The 23,152-nt window shown below is 36.0% G+C and overlaps 1 protein-coding gene across 1 annotated transcript in view; it reads left to right on the top strand.

Annotated features, from left to right (window-relative positions):
* The window catches only part of EXOC6B (exocyst complex component 6B), a 705,989-nt gene that overhangs the window by 464,588 nt on the left and 218,249 nt on the right, over positions 1-23,152 (top strand). The window contains exon 19 of the mRNA XM_011980671.1: positions 11,320-11,461. Within this exon, the coding sequence (XP_011836061.1) occupies positions 11,320-11,461 (142 nt within the window). The remainder of the gene's footprint in view (positions 1-11,319; positions 11,462-23,152) is intronic.

The following is a 23,152-nucleotide window of genomic DNA, read 5'->3' as shown; positions in this document are numbered from 1 at the left end:
GGACAATAGGTAATCTCCGTATCTTGGCTATTGGGAATAATGCTCCAATGACCATGGGAGTGCAGGTGTCTTTTTGACATGCTCATTTCATATCTTTTGGGTATATATTCAGTAGTAGGATTACTGGATCACATAGTAATACTATTTTAAATTTTGTGAGGAACTTCCATACTGTTTTCAATAATAGCTATACTAATTTGCATTTCCACCAACAGTTTACAAAGGTTCACTCTTCTCCACATTCTCACCAACACTTGTTACCTTTTGTCTTATTGATAATATTCATTGTAACAAATGAGAGGTGGTATCTCATTGTGGTTTTAATTTGCATTTTTCTGATGACTAGTGATGTTGCACATGTTTTCATATACATCTTGGCTATTCATGTGTCTTCTCTTGAGAAATGTCTATTCAGATCCTTTGCCCATTTTTTAATCAGTTTATTTGTTTTCTTGTCATTGAGTTTGAGTTCCTTATATATTTTGGATGTTAACACCTTATCAGATGTGTGGTTTGCAAGTATATTCTCCCATTCTGTAGGTTCTCTTCACACTTTTGATTATTTCCTTTGCTGTCCTGAAGCTTTTTAGTTTGATGTAATCATATGTGTCTGTTTTTGTTTTTGTTGCCTGTACTTTTGTGGTCATATACAAAAAAAAAGTCATTGTACAGATCAATGTCATGGAGCTTTTTCTCTATATTTTTCTAGTAGTTTCATATCAGGTCTTATGTTTCAGTCTTTAATCTATTTTGAATTATTTTTTGTTTACAATGTGAGATGAGGGACTAATTTCATTCTTATGCATGTGGATATCTAGTTTCCTCAGCACCATTTATTGAAGAGTCTTTTCCCCATTGTGTGTTATTGGTATCTTTATCAAAAATTTTTTGACCATAAATGTGTGGATTTATTATGGAGCCCTGGTTCTGTTCCACTGGTCTGTGTATCTGTTTTTGCACCAGTGCCATACTGTCTTGATTAGTATAGATTTGTATTGGATTTTGAAATCAGGTAGTGTGACAACTCCATCTTCATTATTTCTGTAAAAGATTGCTTTGGCTTTTGGGGTCTTTTGTGGTTCCATATGAATTTTAGCATTATTTATTCTATTTATTTTAAAAAAGTCATTGGTATTGTGATAAGGCTTGTATTGAGTTTGTAGATCACTTTGGGTAGAATGGACATTTTAACAATATTAATTCCTTCAATTCATGAACATGATACGTCTTTCCATTTATTTGTGTCTTCTTAAATTTCTTTTAGTATTGTTTTATACTTTTAATTATACAAATATTTCATCTCTTTAGCTAAGTTTTTTAAATAGTTTTTTAAATAGTTGTCATAAGTGGGATTTTTTGCTTGATTCCTTTTTCAGATAGTTTGTTGTTAGTGTATAGAAACACAACTGATATTTGCATGTTTATTTTGTATCCTGCAACTTTACTGAATTTGTTTATTAGTTCTAACAGGTTTTGGTGGAATTTTTAGATTTCTCTCTATATACGATTGTGTCCGGAATTGGTTCCTTTCAGTGGGTTCCTGGTCTCGCTGACTTCAAGAATGAAGCCGCAGACCCTCGCAGTGAGTGTTACAGTTCTTAAAGATGGTGTGTCTGGAGTTTGTTCCTTCAGATGTTCAGATGTGTCGGAGTTTCTTCCTTCTGGTGGGTTCATGGTCTTGCTGACTTCAGGAGTGAAGCCACAGACCTTGGCAGTGAGTGTCACAGCTCTTAAAGGTGGTGCGTCCATAGTTGTTTGTTCCTCCCAGTGGGTTCGTGGTCTCGTTGACTGCAGGAGTGAAGCTGCAGACCTTCGCAGTGAGTGTTACAGCTCACAAAGGTAGTGCAGACCCAGAGAGTAAGCAGCAGCAAGATTTATTGTGAAGAGCAAAAGAACAAAGCTTCCACAGTGTGGAAGGGGACCCGAGCGGGTTGCCACTGCTAGCTGGGGTGGCCAGCTTTTATTCCCTTATTTGGCCCCACTCACGTCCTGCTGATTGGTCCATTTTACAGAGTGCTGACTGGTCCGTTTACAAACCTTTAGCTAGACACAGAGCGCTAATTGGTGCGTTTTTACAGAGGGCTGATTGGTGTGTTTACACCTTTAGCTAGACACAGAGCACTGATTGGTGCGTTTTTACAGAGTGCTGATCCCTGCGTTTACAAACCTTTAGCTAGACACAGAGCGCTGATTGGTGTGTTTACAGTCCTTTAGCTAGACAGAAAAGTTCTCCAAGTCCCCACCTGCCCAGAAGTCCAGCCGGCTTCACCTCTCAAGATCATATTTATTTTTCAAACAGTCGGTGAACAATTTAACTTCATTTTCAATTTGGATGCTTTTTATTTCTTTCTCTTGACTAACTCCCCTGGCTAGCACTTCCAGAACTGTGTTGATTAGAAATGATGAGAGTACACGCCCCGTCTTGTTCCTAATCTTACAAAAAAATGATTTCAGCTTTTCTCTTTTGTGTATGATATTAGCTATAGGACTGTCATATATGGCTTTTAATGTATTAAGTTACATTCCTTCTATACCTAATTCGTTGAGAGCTTTTTTATCATGAAAGGATGTTGAGTTTTTTCAAATGCCTTTTCTGCATCTACTGAGATGAGCATGTAGTTTTTGTCCTTCATTGTGTTAATGTGATGTGTCCCACTTACTGATTTGCATATGTTGAATCATTCATTCATCCCAGAGATAAATCCCACTTGATCGTGGTAAATATTCCTTTTAATGTGCTATTTAATTCAGTTTATTAGTATTTTGCTGAGAATTTTTGCATCTATGTTTATTAGTTATATTGACCTATAATTTTCCTTTTTTGGTATTATCTTTATCTGGTTTATGTATCAGGATCGTGATGGGCTCATAAAATTAGTTTGGAGGTTTTCCTTCCTCTTCGGTTTTTTTGGAAGAGTTTGAGAAGGATTGGTAATAGTTTTTACTTAGATGTTTAGTGGAATTCACCAGTAAAGCCATCAGGTTCTGGCCTTTTCTTTTGTAGAAGGTTTTGATCAATGATTCAATTGCTCTTTAGTCATTATTCATCTATTTCGATTTTTTATTTCTTCATGATTTAATCTTGGTAGTTTGTATGTCTAGGAATTTATCTATTTATTTTAGGATATCCAATTTGTTGGTGTGTATTTGTTCATAGTAGCCTCTTATGATCATTTGTATTTCTGTATACTTAACTTTAATGCCTCCTTTTCATTTCTGTTTTATTTATTTGAGTCATCTCTCTTTTTCTTAGTATAGTTAAAAAGTTTGTTGATTTTGTTTTCCTTTTCAAAAAGCCAACTCTTAATTTTGTTGATCTTTTCTTTTGTTTTTCTAGTTTTATGTTATTTATTTCTACTCTGATCTTTATTATTTCCTTCTTTCTACTCACTTTGGGCTTAATTTATTCTTGGTTTTTCTAGTTCATTTGAGGTATAATATTAGGTTGTTTATTTGAGATCTTCCGTCTTTTTTGATGTAGGCATTTATTGCTATAAACGTTCCTTTTAACACCTGCTCTTTTATGTCTCCCATAAGTTCTGGTATGTTGTTTCCATTTTCATTTGTCTCAAGAGCAAACTATGCACCTTTTAAGTTAATGTACATTCGTGAAATAACAGTGCATGTATCTTCCAGTACAAAGTGTTATGGTATAAGTTGAATGTGCAAGACAGTAAATAGGGAAAGAGTAGGAATTAAAGAGGGTGATTTTAATTACAGAATATGAATCTGGGGCATATTTTTAAGGAAATGAGTTGATTTGGCTACCAAAGAGTTACATGGTAAAAAAAAAAGAGAATTTTTATCAGTATTAACTTAGGCCTAGTTTTGGTTATCACTATGATAATATCTGGACTTCTGAATTAACATGAATTTTCTTACAGGTTTACTCCTCTGCCCTTCTCAAATCTTACAAAAAGTTATTGTAACTAGATTGAGAAATAGTATAAACTACTTAAATGCTTTCGTAGTTGACTTTCATTTCTTGTAGTTGATATTTATTGACTGTCTTGGAGTGCATAAATATTACAAATGCATTGAGAGGCAGCATGATTTTGCCTATAGAATTAGTTGCAAGACCTTGTGTCCCAAACCTCCCCAAATCACAGATTTTTCATATGTTCAAAATATGATGTGATAGCTCATTTCTCCTGTTGTCTGACATTCTGTCTTTATTATTGTGCAATCTCTTTGCCCTGGTATTTACATAGTTTCGTTAGGTATAATAGCCTATACATAATTATGACTGACTTGAAATTGTTCCTAGAGGTACAATTTTATAGGACAATTGATGACAGTTTTATAGGAAATTTTGTCAGATTAGGTTTTCTTATGTTCCAAATTCATACATTGTCCTATAGATTTTGGCTGTAAGCTTCTTAATATGAGTCAGCATCATATTAAGAATACTTAATGAAAAGGTGAAACCATCAATTTTTATTGCCTTGTAATTGTTTGTTATTGCTTGAGTCTGTGTTTATTCTTTCTTAGAAAGCCTATGAACAGCATTTTAATGGATAGCACAAATGAGAAAGAGTGGAGATGGACTGTGAATTAGCAAAGCTCCAAATTGCTTTCTAGGACTAGAAAAATATTTAACAGGCCAGGTGCTGTTGCTCATGGCTGTAATCCCAGCACTTTGGGAGGCCAAGGCAGGTGGATCACGAGATCAGGAGTTCAAGACTAGCCTGGCCAAGATGGTGAAACCTTGTCTCTACTAAAAATACAAAAAAATTAGCCAGGTGTGGTGGCAGGCACCTGTAATCCCAGCTACTTGGGAGGCTGAGGCAGAGAATTGCTTGAACCCAGGAAGCGGAGGTGAGATTGCGCCACCGCACTCCAGCCTGGGCAACAGAGTGAGAGTCTGTCTCAAAAAAAAAAAAAAGAAAAAAGAAAAAGAAAAATATTTAACAATGAAGCCATACATTTCTGCAATTATAGTTTTGTTTGGAAATAAAGAATTAGCTTGAGAAAAAGTAGTTTGGAAAATGGTTGGAGGGCAATTAAATAATCTAGTATATCAGAGTAACATAACATGTATGTGTTTAGCTTTTGATAGATATTTGAGATCTTCCATCTTTGATCTGTATTTATCAATAGAGAGCTAAACATATACATGTTATATATATATATAAACAATATTTTATATATATATAGTTTGTTTGTTTGTTTGTTTTGAGATAGCATCTTGCTTTATCACCCATGCTGGAGTGCAGTGGTGCAATCTCGGCTCACTGCAACCTCCACCTCCCAGGTTCAAGCGATTCTCATGCCTCAGTCTCCCAAGTAGCTGGGACTACAGGTGCATGCCACGACATCTGGCTAATTTTTGTATTTTTAGTAGAGACAAGCTTTCACCATGCTGACCAGGCTAGTCTTGAACTCCTGGCCTCATGTGATCCACCTGCCTCGACCTCCCAAAGTGTTGGGATTACAGGTGTGAACCATTGCACACAGCAGATTGATATATATTGATACAGTCTTGAAAACCAAATCTATATTTCATGTTAATGTTAAAGTTAATGTGATTTAATATGTTGAAATGAGTATTGAGTCAGAAGCATAAAATAGCTTACCAAAATTACACAGCTAACAAATGATAAAGACAAAAGTTCAAACTTGGTACTTTCTGACCCTGAAAAATCCTTTTTTTTTTTTTTTTTTTTTTTTGAGACAGAGTCTCACTCTATTGCCCAGGCTGGAGTGCAGTGGCCGGATCTCGGCTCACTGCAAGCTCCGCCTCCCAGGTTCACGTCATTCTCCTGCCTCAGCCTCCAAAGTAGCTGGGACTAGGGGCGCCTGCCACCTCACCCGGCTAGTTTTTTGTATTTCTTAGTAGAGACGGGGTTTCACCATGTTAGCCAGGATGGTCTCGATCTCCTGACCTCGTAATCTGCCCATGTCGGCCTCCCAAAGTGCTGGGATTACAGGCTTGAGCCACGGTGCCTGGCCAAGAATCCTATTTTCATTTTACCCAGTCACCTTTGGTTCTCCTTGTCAGTCTCTATTGGCCACTAAAACAAGACTTTCAAATGCTGTTTTCTCAGCCTCTGACTTTATTGGGCTTTTAACTCTTTGATTTTCTTATCATCTCAGTGTTCAGCTTAGTAGGTCCTTTAAGTGTCTATCTTGCTCTAGATAAGGATGTTAGGCCACAAGTTAAAAAGTATGACCCAGCAGATACTCTGCATTTGAAGAATTGGCTCCTGAACTACCACCACCTTTTCCCCCTGTTATTTTCTGGAACTGTTTAGCCCAACTGTTTCAGTGTAATACACTGACACATTATAATACATAACTTCTTTTTAGGTGATGTATTACCTAGATATATCTGTGGAATGACACAGATTAAGAATTGGGTAGACCGCGGTGACTCAAGCCTGTAATCCCAGCACTTTGGGAGGCCAAGGCGGGTGGATCACGAGGTCAGGAGATCGAGACCATCCTGGCTAAGACGTCAAATCCCGTCTCTACTAAAAATACAAAAAAAATTAGCTGGGCATGGTGGCGGGTGCCTGTAGTTCCAGCTACTTCGGAGGCTGAGGCAGGAGAATGGCGTGAACCCAGGAGGCAGAGTTTGCAGTGAGCCCAGATTGCGCCACTGCACTCCAGCCTGGGCGACAGAGCGAGACGCCATCTCAAAAAAAAAAAAAAAAAAAAAAAAAAAAAAAAAGAATTGGGTAGAAGTACCTAATAATTGTATGAGTTTGTGTAAATTTCTTAAGTTCATTGAGTCTTAGTTTATTTATGTACAAGAAAAGAATAATACCAATTTTGGGGGGGTAATTGTGAGGATTACATAAATATATCAAGTGCCTAAGTGTAGCACATCTGGTGTGTAGTATTTCCCAAGAGATGGCAGTTTCTTAACCTTTTCTCTGATTTCTGATCTGCTGTGCTGTCTCTGGGCATCTGCTTTAGTCTTGCTTCATTCATTCACTCTATTCCTACTCTCACTGTTGAAAAGCTATAGAGTCTCACACCTTTTTTTGTTTGTTTTCATTTTTTGTTTGTTTTCTTTTAACTTTTAGGTGTAGGAGTATACAGACAGGTTTGTTATATAGGTATACTCATGTCATGAGGGTTTGGTGTACAGATTATCTCGTCACCCAGGTAGTAAGCATAGTGCCTGATAGGTATTTTTTCTGATCTCTCACTTCTTTCATCTTCCACCCTCAAGCAGGCCCTAGCATCTGTTAGTCCCCTCTTTGTGACCATGTGTTCTCTTTATTTAGCTCCTGCTTATAAGTGAGAACCTGAGGCATTTGGTTTTCTGTTCCTGCTTTAGTTTGCTAAGTATAAAGGTCTCCAGTGCCTTCCATGTTGCTGCAAAGTACATGATCTCATTCTTTCTTTATGGCTGTGTAGTATTCCGTGGTGTATAGGTACCTAATTTTTTAATTCAGTCTACTGTTGATGGGCATTTTGGTTTATTCCATGACTTTGCTATTGTGAATAGTGCTGCAGTGAACATACGTGTGCATGTGTCTTTATGGTAGAACAATTTATAGTCATTTGGTTATATATTCAATAGTAGGATTGCTGGGTTGATGGGTACTCTGTTTTTAGTTCTTTGAGGAATCACCACACTGCTTTTCACGATGGCTGAACTAATTTACACTCTGACCAGCAGTGTATAAGTATTCTTTCTCTGCGACCTTGCCAGCGTCTGTTTTTAAAATTTTTTTTTTTTCTAATAGCTATTCTGAATGGTATGAGATGATATCTCCTTTTGGTTTTGATTTACATTTCTCTAATGATTGGTGATATTGAGCATTTTTTCATATGCTTGTTGGCCACATGTATGACTTCTTTTGAATAGTGGCTGTTTATGTCCTTTGCCTACTTTTTAAGGGGGTTTGTTTGTTTATTTGCTTGTACATTTGTTTAAGTTCCTTATAGCTTGTGGATATCAGACCTTTGTCAGATGCATAGTTTGTAAATATTTTCTTCCATTCTGTAGGTTTTCTGTTTTCTCTGTTGATAGTTTATTTTGCTGTGCAGAAGCTCTTAGGTTTAATTCGATCCCATTTTTCAGTTTTTGCTTTTGTTGCAATTGCTTGTAGGGTCTTCGTCATGAAATCTTTGCCAGTTCCCTTGTCCAGAAAGGTGTTTACTAGGTTATCTTCCAAGGCTTTTATAGATTTAGGTTTTACATTTAAGTCTTTAATCCATCTTGTGTTGATTTTTGTATATGGTATAAGGAAGGAGTCTGATTCCAATCTTCTGTATATGGCTACTCTGCTTAAAAGCTCCTTGAGCTAATAAACAACTTCAGCAAAGTTTCAGGATACAAAATCAATGTACAAAAATCAGTAGCATTCCTGTACATCAATAGCATCCAACAGCACCAAAGTGGAGAGCTAAATCAGGAACCCAATCCCATTCACAATTGCCACAAAAAGAATAAAATACCTGGAAATACAGCTAACCAGGGACATGAAAGAACTCTACAATGAGAAGTATAAAACACTGCTCAAATAAATCAGAAATGACACAAAAAATGGTAAAACATTCCATATTCCTGAGTAGGAAGACGCAATATAGTTAAAATGGCGATACTGCTCGAAGCAATTTACAGATTCATTGCTGCTCCTATCAAACTAGCAATAACATTCTTCATAGAACTAGAAATTAACTATTTAAAACTTTATATAGAACCAAAAAAGACCCTGAATAGCCAAGGAAATCCTAAGCAAAAAGAACAAAGCTGGAGACATCACATTACCTGACTTCAAACTATACCACAGGGCTACAGTAGCCGAAACAGCATGGTACTGGTACAAAAACAGACACACAGACCAATGGAATGGAATAGAGAGCCCAGAAATAATTCCACACGCTTATGACCATCTGATTTTCAACAAAGTTGACAAAAGCAAGCCATGGGGAATAATGTTCAATAAGTTGTGCTGGTCTCACACCTTGTCCCCTCTGAAAGTTCATAGTGGGCATAGCCTGACCATTATGTTGAACCCTGTTTTTCTTTGGAGGTACCTGTCTTAGGTCTCTAGTGGGTTTAATTAAAACCAAGTAATTTAATGTGGATTTCTTTTATGATGTGACTTTTCTCTTTAGAATTTGTTTTTGCCTCTATTGTATCTGTTCTACTTGATCTCTAAATTAACTCCTTTGTTGTTTTAAATCATCCAGAGTGTGGCCCATCAGAAAATACAGATGAAACCATAGAGATGAGGAAAATGTATAGTCTGTATACTAAAATAGGTCATCATTATTTTTTATGCTACAAATAAGATTTTAGTCAAATAAATACAAATTTAGAAAATATTCAATTCCACAAAGTAATCAAAGACATAAAATCCATAAAATATCTTTTGTTTAATTAGTAGAAAAATTAGCAGAAAAACTTATAAATGTGCTGATGATTATGCAATGAAGTAATACTCTACGAAATATCTAGGGACAATGTAAATCAGAACATACCATAAGCAGAGTCATTTAACCAGATATTTGGGAGTCTAGCTTTCACTTGTGTTTGTCTTTACATACAAGCATATACATTATGGATCACAGTCTTCATACCCCTCATCCTAGTAGCTTCAAAAAGTAATTCCAAAGAAATTATCCAAATTATATAAAATTATGTAAGTTTTAAAATGTATTATGATATTTTTTATTTATAGTTTTTCTGTTTAAAGCCTGCTAGAATCATACTGACGCAGTATAACATATGAAAAAACATATAAAAGGGACACTGTAGTCATGCTCTTTCATTTTCATGATCTCTTACTAGAACTGACTTACTCTGTTTATAATAGCCAAAACAAAAAGAAAGAAAGAAAAAGAAATAACCTAAATATCCAGCATAAGAGGAATGGCCAAATAAATTGTGGTATACTTCCAAAAAGGAATACTATGGAACAATTAAAGGAATAAACTACAACTAGATGCAATACACTTCAAAATTTTCACATTCATAATATTCACCTGAAAAAGGAAGTTGTAGAAGGACCTACATAATATTATAGAAAGCTTCAAAATATGTAAAATAATACAACATATTGTTTCTGGTTATATACTTGTCATAATAGTACTTTTAAAAAACAAATGGGATGCCTAATACCAATAATGGTCATCTCTGGGGAGTGGGAGGAAAATGATTAAGGAGGTCACACAGGGTCTTAAACTGTATTTGTAATGTTTAGGGGATACGTAAGTATTCATCTTATGATTCTGTATTTTTCTGTATGGCTGAAAGATTTTGTAATTTCAAAAAAGAAGGATGATTCACTAAATTGATCATAGTCTTTTTAAAACATATATCATCCTGTCTTTTGAAAAAGATGATAAATAACAGATATGAAATTTATATAATTCACTAAATGTAGAGTACCTTGAATCTTTTAAAGAAGACACTAAAATATTAATTTTAAAATCCATATTTTCAAAATTGACCTAGAGTTTATATTCATAAATCTCAGTATTTTCTAAGAAAACAAAATGCATCCCCTCAATTATTTTTTTCAGGTAACCTTTTTGTTTTAAATAATTATTTTCTTTTCTTTTCTTTTTTTTTTTTTGTTTGAGACAGAGTCTCACTCTGTCCCCCGGCTGGAGTACAGTGGCGCGATCTTGGCTCACTGCAAGCTCCACCTCCCAGGTTCATGCCAATTCTTCTGCCTCAGCCTCCCAAGTAGTTGGGACTATAGAAGCCCGCCACCACGCCTGGCTAATTTTTTGTATTTTTAGTAGAGACGGGGTTTGACGGGGTTTCACCGTGTTAGCCAGGATAGTCTTGATCTCCTGACTTTGTGATCCACCCACCTCGGCCTCCCAAAGTGCTGGGATTACAGGCGTGAGCCACTGCGCCCGGCCATAATTATTTTCATTTTATATGTGTTAAATCATAAAGCAGTAAACACTGGTTTCTAGATACAGTAGGGATTATTGTTCACATTTGATTTTCAAGAATTTTTTAACTTGGAAGGAAGTTTCTGAAATTTATTCTCTGTAGAATACTGTATTCTACAATATTGTAGAATATTGTTTCTCACTTTACTTAGGATTTCCAATATTGTTTGTCTGCTTTCAATTTAGAAAAGAAGTAATTCTTGATTAAATAACTGGGCTTTGTGAATTTCACCTTAGTGTTACAGCTACTGATGGTGATGGAGCTATTATATAAGATGATTGCCACCAGATGTTAATTCCAGGATTATTTGAATGGAAGGGTATTATGATGAGGAGAACTTTAGGGAAATTCCTAATTGAAAAAGAAGTGATTTTAAGTTTTGTTGAAATTTTATTTTAATTTATGTTAGATTCATTAACTTTATGATTTACACTCTTGTATTTCAGGGAAAGGTGGCCCAGACAGCGTGTATGTCAGCTTGCAAGCATTTAGCTACATCCTTGATGCAACTTTTGTTGGAAGCTGAAGTGCGGCAGCTCACCTTGGGAGCATTACAGCAGTTCAACTTGGACGTCAGAGAATGTGAACGTAAGACAATGACCATCCCTGTGCTTGTTTGTCTTACCAGCAAACTCATTTCTGTGGGGGGAAGAATGTTTTAGGTGTTTAGGGTCCTTGTTCCTAATGGAGTCAAAGAATACCTAGATAACAGAGATAACTTATAGAACATCTAGAAATAGAGTTTATCAGCAAGCTAATTTGAACTCCCAGAAGTGCTTAGATCCATATTTAAAAGAGAAGATCTCTAGCTACAAGGAAGTTTGCAATCTATAGGGTGATATAAGGGAGGCGTGCATTTAATAGACACTAAAGAAAACCCAATTGGTCCAAAGGCTTCAAAAGAATGTAGCTTCTAACACCTTTCTTCTAATATTCTATTTAAAAACTAGCTACATCTTATATGCAAACTCTTGTTAGTCTAAAGAATAAATGCTGTGTGCATTAATTAATCAGAAATGTTTTCTATTATAAGAAATAAAAAACTTAGAGTGGCTTAAACAAATAAATTTTATTTTTCTCAAAGGCAGACAGTTGCTGTATTGGTTTAGTTGCTTAGTGATGTCATTATGGACCCAGGTCTTTCGTTTCTCCTCCTTTGGTATAATTAGAGTGTGAACTCTTCATTTTCATTTATATTACAGTCAGAAGAGACCCACATTCAAGACAGGAAATGGACCAGTCTTCTCCTATTCCTTTTATTAAGAAAATAAGAACCTTTTAAGGAGATCCCTGACAAACTTTCCTGTATGTCTCATTGAACAAAATATTGCCATATGATCACTTCCAGCTCTATGGGAGGCTGGGAGATTGAGTATCTGACAAAGTGAAATAGGAGCATCATTATTGGCATAGTTGACTCATGATAAATGATCTACTCGAAGTTGAATGCAAAATTAGGCTTTGGTTAGGAAAGAATGAAGAGCTGTCAGTGAGAAATGAAAATGAACAAGAAATGATATGACTCTTGGAATTTTTTTTATTCTAAGAAAATTAAACTAATGGGAAATTATATAAGTCTGCTCACACCCTTGGCCCACATTTTTATTTTACTACTTACTGGTTTCCTTTGCTTGACTTTTGATATGTGGAAATTAAGGTTTTATTGGCAATGCTATTTTTAATTTAAAAAGGCATTAATAGGACTTCCAGTTATAGCCATCACAGAGTAAAAGGTATTAAAGTTACCCTTTTGCCATAAACAATTATAAAATTGAATGAACTACATGAAGCAACCCTATTCATGCATTTGACAGAAGACATAAAAAGGCAGTGATACTTCAAAGAAAGGGAAACACATAAGGTAATCTTGCCATTCTCCCCATTTTTCTGTCTGGGGACACTGTCTAAATAGTAACATAGGAAAGTAAAGCCCAAACAAAAAGCAGTGTTTTTACAAAGAAAAGACAAAAGCAAAATCCCAGAGACTGGCTTATAGGGCTGGTGTGACAGCTGGGATTGGTGGAGCAAGGTACCAGAGAGCAGGAATTGTTCAAAGAAGTAGTTCTATTAATCAGCACTGGAGAGCCCTTGAGTCTTTGGTAAAAAATTTAGTAGCCATGTGCAGAGTGAAACTCTGTGAGGCTTGGCAGAGAACAGCCACTGGAAGTCTGTGAGATGAATAAGGGTGCCAAAGGTCACTGGAAACATACACAGAAACATTGGAATTCTGACCAACCAGAATGAAGGAGTCCAGCTAAACATCTTTTGCATTCAGTAAGACCCCAGAAGATGATGTCTTAAGAGTGCTACTCAAAGCTCTAGAGGAGGAGCTCCTCTGTTTTTTTTTCTTAATTGTATATGTTCATCATGTACATTTGTTGTTTTGAAATATATATACATTGTGGAATGGCTAAATTGAGCTAGTTAATATATGTATTACTTCATATACTTTTTTGGGTGGTTAAAAAAACAAAGTCTCCTTTCTTAGCAATTTTCAAGATTTTAGTACATTGTTATTAACTAATGTCACAATGTTGTATAATAGATCTCTTGCACTTATTTCTCCTAACTGAAATTTTATATTATTTGATCAATATGACTCAACTTCTATGAGTTCATTGGCAGCCACCATTCTGCTGTCTACTTCTATGAGTTCAACTTTTGTAGATTCCATGTATAGGTGAGGTTATGCGCTATTTGTCTTTCTGTGCCTTTTCTTACTTAACATTAGGTCCTCCAGGTTCATCCATGTTGTCACAAATGACAGGATTTCCATCTTTGTAAAGTTTGAGTAATATTCCATATTTTATTGTCTATTTATATTACATTTTCTTTATGCATTCCTCCACTGATGTACACTTAGATTGATTCCATATCTTGGCTATTGTGATAATGCTACAGTGAACATAGGAGTGCAGATATCTTTTTGGCAAACTGATTTCATCTTCTCTGAATATATACTCAGTAGTGGGATTGTTGAATCATATGGTAGTTGTATACTTTAAAACTACTTGAGGAATTCCCATACTGTTTTTCTTAATGGCTGTACTAGTTTACATTTCCACCAATAATGCACAAGGATTTCCTTTTTTTCACATCCTTTTCAACACTTGTTATTTCTTGTCATTTTGATAGTAGCTATTCTATTAGGTATGAATTGATGTGTCATTATGATTTTAATTTGCCTTTCCCTGATAATTAGTGATTCCGAGCATCTTTTCATATTCCTGTTGGCCATATGCATATCTTCTTTTGAGAAATGTTGATTCAGGTCCTTTACCTATTTTTTAATCGAGTTATTTTTCTTGCTGTTTAGTGTGAGTTTTTGACATATTTTGAATATTAACCCCAAGAGCTACTCTTGACCCTAACAATTTCGCAAGATAAAGTGACTCTGCCAATAAAAAAAAAAAAAAAAAAAAGGCCTTCCAACAAAACTCAACGGCCTTTGAAGGATGAGGAAGAAAAGACAATTCCACACTGTCAAGCACATAGCATACACAGTTTTACAGCAAAAAGCTAAAATTTGACACGCAGAGAAGCAAGAAAATGTTACCCGTAACAGAAGAAAAGATAGACAATAGAAATAGATCCACTGATGGCACATATGTTGGAAATTTCAGACAGGGGCTTAAAATAATTTAATATAGTCAGTAATTTAAGAGATAAGATGGACATAGTACAAAACTGGGTTCAGAGTTTCTCAGGTTTGAGAAACAGTATTAACACACTAATTTAAATAGCTCAAAAAACTTTAGCAAGATAAATACAAAGAAAGCTACACTGAGGCACATTGTAATCAGATTGCTAAATAAACTATAACAAAGAGAAAAATTTTAAAGCAGCCAAAGAAGAAAAGGCGTATTACATAATGAAGAACAGTGATAAGAGCTACAGCCAACTTACCAGAAACAGTGCAAACCAGAAGGTAGTAGAATATCTGTAAAGTCCTGAAAGAAAAACAAAACAAAACCTGTCAATGAAAACTCTGTATCTTGTGAAAATATCCTTCAAAAATAAACGGAAAATAAAGACATTTTCAGATAAACAGTAGTTGAATTTGTCACCAGATTTGCACTACACAAATGTAAAAGGTAGTTTTCAGGGTAAATGGAAATGATACTATATGTCACCCCAGATCTATAATATAGATTACATTGTTCAAAGATGTCTACAGCAGTATCTCCCTTACCACATTTTTTTCTAGAATCTTGAGACTACTTCATTACGAAATGGCATCTAATTCCTCTCCCCTTGAATCTGGGAAAGCTTGTGAGTTGACTGTAACCAACAGAATATGGCAGAAGTGGCCCTTTGTGACTCTGAGGCAAGGCCGTAAAGAATGGTGCTGCCTCCATCTTGGCTGCTGTGTAAAAAGTCTAGCTATGCTGAGGCTTCCAAGCTTGAAGAAACTTAAGCAAGCTCATGTGGAAAGACCACATGAAGAAGGCTTGAGCCTATCTTAACAGGTGCCTAGCTAATTTCTAGCTGTCTCATTTCCACTGTTTTCTTTCTTCTGCTTACTTCTCGTTTATTTGCTCTTCTTTTGTTAGTTTCTTTTGGGTAGAAACTTAGATAATTTATTTGAGATTTTCTTCTTTTCTAATATGAGCATTTTAGTACTAGAAATTATTGTCTAAGTATTATTTCAGCCACAGTATACAAATTTTAATGTGTCATGTTTTAATTTTTATTCATTTCAGTATTTTCAAATTACTTTTGTGTTTTACCTATGGGTTATTTAGAAATGTGTTACTTCCCAAATATTTAGAAAATTTTTATATCTATTAATACTTCTGTTTTACGTTTCTAGTCTACTTTCATTTTGATCAGAGAGCATACTTTATATAATTTCAGTTCTTCTAAATTTGCTGAGACTTGTTTTATGACCTAGTATATGGTCTAGTCAAATGTTCCATTTGCACTTAGAAAGAATGTGTTTTCTGCTGTTACTGTGTAGAGTAGCCTATAGACATCACGTGGGTAAAGTTGATCGACAATGTTATTCAAATCTCCTGTATTCATTCTGACTTTCTTTGTAGTTGGTTTATTAATTACTGAGAAGAGTTGAAATCTTCAGTTATATTTATCAATATCAATCCTGTCAGTTTCCATTCTATCAGGTTAATGCATTTTGAAGCTCTGTTATTGGGTGCATACTACTTAGAACTGATATTTCCCTATGATGCACTGATTATTATTATGATGAAATGACCCTGTTTATCCCTAGTAATATGTGTTATTTGAAAAAAATATACTTTTTGTGATACTGGTATTGACCCACGCAACTTCCTTATGACCTTGTTGTGTTTGCATAAGTATATCCTTTTCTATCTTTATCTTTTAATTTTTTTAAAAAATATAAAGTTATATACAGCTTATAGTCAAGTTTTGCTTTTTTTTTTTTTGAGAGGCTGGAGTGCAGTGGTGTGATGTCCGCTAACTGCAAGCTCCGCCTCCCAGATTCACGCCATTCTCCTGCCTTAGCCTTCTCCTGCCTCAGCCTGTAGCTGGGACTACAGGCGCTTGCCACTACGCCCGGATAATTTTTTTGTATTTTTAGTATACAATTTAGTAGACGGGGTTTCACCATGTTAGCCAGGATGGTCTTGATCTCCTGACCTCGTGATCCGCCCGTCTCGGCCTCCCAAGTGCTGGGATTACAGGCGTGAGCCACTGCGCCCGGCCAGGTTCTGCTTTTTTATTCAATATGAGAATCTTTTATTTTTCACTGGGTTGTTAGGTGACTTATATTGAATGTAATTTTTTAATTTTTGTAGGTATATAGTGGGTATATATATTTATGGAGTACATGAAATATTTTGATGCAAGCATGTAATGTGTAATAATCACATTGTGAAAAATGGAATATCTGTCTCCTTAAGCATTTATCATTTGTGTTACAATCTAATTATACTCTTTTAGTTATTTTAAAATGTACAATTAAATTATTTTGACTATTGCCACCCTGTTGTGCTAATATTAGGTCTTACTCATTTTTCTAAGTATCTTGTACTCATTAACCATCCCTACTTCCCCTCTCAACACTCTGCTTCCTGGCCTCTGATAACCATCCTTCAACTCTCTATCTTCATGAGTTTAATTGTTTTGATTTTTAGATCCTACATATAAGTCAGAACATGCAATGTTTGTCTTTCTGTGCCTGGTTTAACACTTATCATAATGACCTCCAGTTCATTAAAATGACAGGATCACTGTTACAAATGACATTTTTTTTTTTTTTAATGGCTGAATAGTACTCCATTGTGTGTAAGTACCACAGTTTCTTTCTCCATATATCTGTTGATGGACAATTAGGTTGCTTCCAAATCTTGGCTATTGTGAATGGTGCTGCAAGAAATATGAGTGTGGAGATATAAAATCTCTTTGATATACTGATTTTCTTTCATTTGAATAAATACCCAGCAGTGGGATTGCTGGATCTGGATCTTATGATATCTGTATTTTTACTTTTTTCAGGAACTTCCAAATTATTCTCCATAGTGGATTTTTTTCTTTTTTGGAGACAGGGTATCACTCTGGAGGCGCAGGCTATATAGTGGCGTGACTTGGCTTACTGCAATCTTTGCCTCCCAGGCTTAAACGATTCTAGTGCTTCAGCCTCCTGAGTACCTGGAATTACAGGTGCATGCCACTATGCCTGGATAATTTCTGTAATTTTTAGTAGAGATGGGGTTTCGCCATGTTGCCCAGGTTTGTCTCGAACTCCAGACCTCTTGTGATCCACTCGCCTCGGCCTTCCAAAGTATTGGGATTATAGGAGTGAGCCACCACACCGTCTCCGTAGTGGTTATACTAATTCACATTCACAACAACAATATATGAGAGTTTCCTTTTCTGTACATCCTTTCCAGCATTTGTTATTGCCTATCTTTTGGATAAAAGACATTTTAACTGGAGTGAAGTGCTATATCGTTGTAGTTTTGATTTACATTTGTCTAATGGTCAATTATGTTGAGCACCTTTTCGTACACCAGTTTGCCATTTGTGTGTGTTCTTTTGAGAAATGGTTATTCAATTATTTTGCTCATTTTTAAATTGGATTATTAGGGGTTTTTTCCTATAGAGTGTTTTATCTCCTTATATATTTGGGTTATTAATTCCTTGTCGGATGGTATGCAAATATTTTCTGCTATTCTGTGGGTTGTCTCTTCACTTTGTTGATTATTTCCTTTGTTGTGCATAAACCTTTTAACTTGATGTGATCCCATTTGTCTCTTTTTGCTTTGGTTTCCTGTGCTTATGAGGTATTAATTAAGAAATGTCTGCCCAGGCTGGGCACGGTGGCTCATGCCTGTAATCCTAGCACATTGGGAGGCCGAGGCGGATGGATCACTTGAGGTCAGGAGTTCCAGACCAGTCAGGCCAATACGGTGAAACCCCGTCTCTACTGAAAACACAAAAATTAGCTGGCCATGGTGGCGCACGCCTGTAATCCCAGCTACTCGAGAGGCTGAGGCAGGAGAATTGCTTGAACCTGGGAGGTAGAGGTTGCAGTGAGCTGAGATTGCTCCATTGCACTCCAGCCTGGGCATTGCAGTGAGACTGCATCTCAAAAAAAGAAATGTCTGCCCAGTCTGATATCCTGAAGAGTTTCCCCAATGTTTTCTTGTAGTGCTTTCATAGTTTGACATCTTAGATTTAAGTCTTTAATTCATTTTGATTTGCTTTTTATACATGGCAAGAGATGGGGTCTAGTTTCATTATTTTGCATATGGATTTCTAGTGTTCCCACCATAATTTATTGAAGAGACTGTCTTTTCCCCAGTGTGTGTTCCTTTTTTGAGACAGAGTCTTGCTCTGTCACCCAGGCTGGAGTACAGTGGCGCAATCTCGGCTCACTGTAACTTCTGCCTCTCGGGTTCAAGCAATTCTCCTGCCTCAGCCTCCCGAGTAGCTGGGACTACAGGCACGTGCCACCACACCTGGCAATTTTTTTTGTGTTTTTAGTAGAGACAGGGTTTCACCGTGTTAGCCAGAATGCTATCTCCTGACCTCATGATCCGCCCACCTTGGCCTCCCAAAGTGCTCGGATTACAGGTGTGAGCTACCACACACCGTGCCCAGCCAGTGTGTGTTCTTGACATCTTTGTCTAAAAGGAATTTGCTATATGTATGTGGATTTTTTTCTGGGTTCTCTATTCTGTTCCATTGGTCTGTGTGTCTGTTTTAATGCCAGTACCATGCTGTTTTTATTACTATAGCTCTGTAATATGATTTGAAGTTAGGTAATATGATTCCTCCAGTTCTGTTCTTTTTGCTCAGGATATCTTTGGCCATTCTGGGTCTTTTGTGGTTCCATATAAATTTTCTGATTGTTTTTTCTATTTCTGTAAAGAATGCCATTGGTACTTTGATAGGAATTGCATTGACCCTGTAGATTGCTTTGGGTAATATGGGCATTTTAACAATATTGAGTCTTCCAATCCATGACCATGCAATATCTTTGCATTTTTTTGTATGTGTCCTCTTTAATTTCTTTCATCAGTATTTTATAGTTTGTAAGATCTTTTACTTCTTTGGCTAAGTAAATTCCTAGGTATTTAATTTTATTTGTGGCTATTACAAAGGGGATTACTTTTTTATTTCTTCTTCAGATTGTTCACTGTTGGCATATAGAACTGCTACTGAGTTTTGTACACTGATTTTGTATCCTGCAACTTTATTGAATTTATCAATTCTAATCATTTTTTTGGTGGAGGCTTTAGGTTTTTGTAAATATAATATATCATCTGCACACAAGGATAATTTGACCTCTTCCTTTCTGAGTTGGATGACCCTTTTTTCTTTTTCTTGTTTAATTGCTCTACAGGACTTTCAATACTATGTTGAATAACAATGGTGAAAGTAGGCATCCTAGTTGTGTTTCACTTCTTAGAGAAAAAGCTTTTGGTTTTTCTCCATTCAGTATGATACTAGCTGTGGATCTGTCATACATGGCTTTCATTTTGTTGAGGTAATGTTAACACCCAGATTTTGTAGGGTTTTTATCAGAAGGGATGTTGAATTTTATCAAATGTTTTTCAGCATCAGTTGGAATGATCATATGGTTCTTGTCCTCCATTCCCTTTGTATGTTGTATCACATTGATTGACTTGTGTATGTTGAACCATCCTTGCATCCCTGGGATAAATCCCACTTGGTCATGATGAATGATATTTTTAATGTATTGTTGAATTCAGTTTGCTAGTACTTTGTTGAGAATTTTTATGTCAATATTCATCAGAGATATTGGCATGTAGTTTTCTTTTTTGATGTGTCTTTGATTTTAGTATCTGGGTAATACTGACCTTGTAGAATGAGTTTGGAAGTATTCCTTCCTCCTCTACTTTTCAGAACAGTTTGAGTAGGATTACTATTAGTTCTTCTTTAGATGTTTGATAGAATTCTGCAGTGAATTGGGTCCCGGACTTGTCTTTACTGGGTACTTTTTATTATGGTTTCAATCTTGTTACTTGTTATTGGTTTGTGTTCTAGGGCCTGAAATGGGGGCCTCATGACTCTGCCTAGTGCCCTATCCTACTGTGGCTGAGCTGGTATCTAAGACACATGACAGAGTCCTCTCTATTCTATTCTTCTTAAGCGGAAGGAAGGACTCATTTTCTAGCTATGAGCTGCACTGCTGGGATTGGCAGAGAGGTGGCGCAAGCATTCTCTTAGCCGCCGTGACTGGGTTACTGCCCAGGTCACATACCACCCTAATCCTCTGGCTCTGAGCCCAGCCCAACACTAAGAGTTGCCTTAGAGTTGCATTCCTTGTGTCCTAGACTGTCTTTCAAGTTTGCTTAGGACCCCAGAGCACTTTGGCCTGTGGTGATGAGGCTTGCTGAGAACCAAGTTCTGACCTCGGGAATGGATGATTCTCCTTTGGCTAGGTCTGGTCCAAATGTTCCCTCCACGTGTGGGTTCTGACTGAGCCCAGCCAGCACAACTTTTTTCTCCACTGTGACAGGGCAGGACTGAGGTCAATGTAAAGTCCCCCAGTTGCTGCACTCTCCCTTCCCTAAGAGCACAAACTCTCCAGGCCATTCAGCCACTGCCAGGGGCTGGGGGAAGGGTGGCGTCAGCAATACAAGATTGTCTTTCTGCCCATCTTCAATGCCTTTTTTAGCGATATGATGTAAAAATATAGGTAGCGTGATTACTCACCTGGTTTTTGATTCTTGTGCCAGTGCTTTTCTGTCTGCAGATAGTTGTTAAAATTTGGTGTTCCTGCAGGGGTGGGGTTGGGGAGGGGGGATCAGACAAATGATGTAATCTTATATTCTGCCATCTTGTTCTACCTCCTGAATGTAATTTTCAGTATGCTTGGGCTTAAATCTATCATCTTGCTATGCATTTTCTATTTCCTTTTTCATACTTTGTTCGTTTTTCTTCTTTCATTGCTTTTTTTTTTTTTTAGATTAACTGGTGTTTTTTTATGTGATCTATAGTTTATTAGCTCAAACTCTTTATTTTATATTTTAGTTTTTGTTCCTGGATTTACAATATACATCTTTAACACAGAATACCTTAAAATAATATTATGCCATTTTGCATTAATGTAAGACTCTTACAAAAGTATTGTTCTTCTTCTATCTATTGTCCTTTGTACTATTGTTGTTATACATATTACTTCTACATAGTCTATAAACGCCACAATACATTATTACTGCATCTTTGCTTTAAATACTCATTTGTTTTATAAAATGTCTAGAAATGATTAATATATATTTCATAATTACCCATGTGTTTACTATATTCTGCATTCTTCTTATCTTTGTGCAGATTCAGATTTCTATCTGATATCATTTTTATTCTACTGAGGAGCTTCCTTCAATGTACATTATAGTACAATTCCACTTATGTTAAATTCTCTAAACTTTTTTTTCTGGTAAAATCTTCAGAAATATATTTTCACTGTATAATGAATTCTAGGTTAACAGGGTTGTTTTTTTCTTTCAACATTTTAAAGAGTTCTATTTTCTTTTGATTGATATAGTTTCTGATGATGTTTTTTGTTATCTTCATTTCTTTGTACAAATTATGTCTCATTTTCTCTACTTTTTTGAGATTTTCATCACTGGTTCTCAGCAATTTCATTAGACTGTGTCTTTTCTGTGGGATTCTTTAGGTTAATTCTGTTTAGAATTCATTGAGTTTGGACATGCAAGTTTATGCCTTTTATTAAATTTGAGAAGGCTTTTGCCATTATTTCTTTGAATATCTTTTCTATCTCTCCTTTTTGTCTGAAACTTCCTTTACATATATTTTAGACCACTTCACATTGTCCTGTAAGTTATTGATATTCTGTTTATTTTCTTATTAATCTTCTTTTCTTCTTTAAGCACTTCTCTTTGAATGCTTTCTATTGATGTCTTCGAGTTCTTTGAACTTTCCTTTTGCAATATATAATCTGCTGCTTATCTGTTTTCAGTGTATTTGTCATTTGAGGTGTTTTTTTTTTTCACTTTTATATGAACTCCATTTGGTTCTTTTTGATATCTTCTATTGCTTTCTTCATAATATTCCTGTTCCTCTACCTTGTTAACACATGGAACATTCTTGTAATAGCTATGTAACAGTCCTGTTCTACCAGTTCCATCATGTGTATATTTTCCAGGTTATTGATATTGTTCACCGGATTATAGGTCATATTGTCCTGTTTCTTTGCATCCTGGTCATTGTTTACTGGATTCCTGAAATTTTACATTTCATATTGTTGGATGCTGTATTTTGTTGTATTTCTTTAAATAATATTATATTTTGTTCTGACGTAGATTTTAGTTATTTGCAATTGGATTCATTCGATACTTTCTCAAGTATATAGCGGGTCCATAGCAGCTTTTTGTCTAGGTCTAATTTGTCACCAATTCTAAAGCAGTACCCTTGGGAGAATTCTGCTTGATGCTTTGGATAGCTCAGAGGTCTTTAAGCTCTGGCTGGTGGAAACACAAAGTATGGTCATCCCTGTAAGACTTTCACAAATTCTTTTCCTTTTCATTTCTAATGGTTCTTTCTCTAGCCTTTGGTAATTGCCTCCTGTACATACACAAATTAGTACTCCACCAAATACTGAAAGGACCCTTCTGTAATTTTCCTGGATGCTCTCTTTTGCAACATCCTCCTTTCTGATACTCAGTCCTGTAAATAATTGTTGCCTTGAACTCCTGGGCTCTAGTTTCTGACTTTTCAACTTAGTAAGACAACCATGTTCTGTTTCAGTTCTCTCCCTTTGCCTGCTGTGTAGCACAGCCTGGAAGCTGCCTCTAGGGTAGC

Source organism: Mandrillus leucophaeus, unplaced genomic scaffold (genome assembly GCF_000951045.1).
Source record: "Mandrillus leucophaeus isolate KB7577 unplaced genomic scaffold, Mleu.le_1.0 Scaffold216, whole genome shotgun sequence".
In the NCBI taxonomy this organism is placed as follows: domain Eukaryota; kingdom Metazoa; phylum Chordata; class Mammalia; order Primates; family Cercopithecidae; genus Mandrillus; species Mandrillus leucophaeus.
The sequence above is the reverse complement of the archived record's forward strand: the minus strand, read 5'-3'. Positions and strand labels throughout refer to the sequence as shown.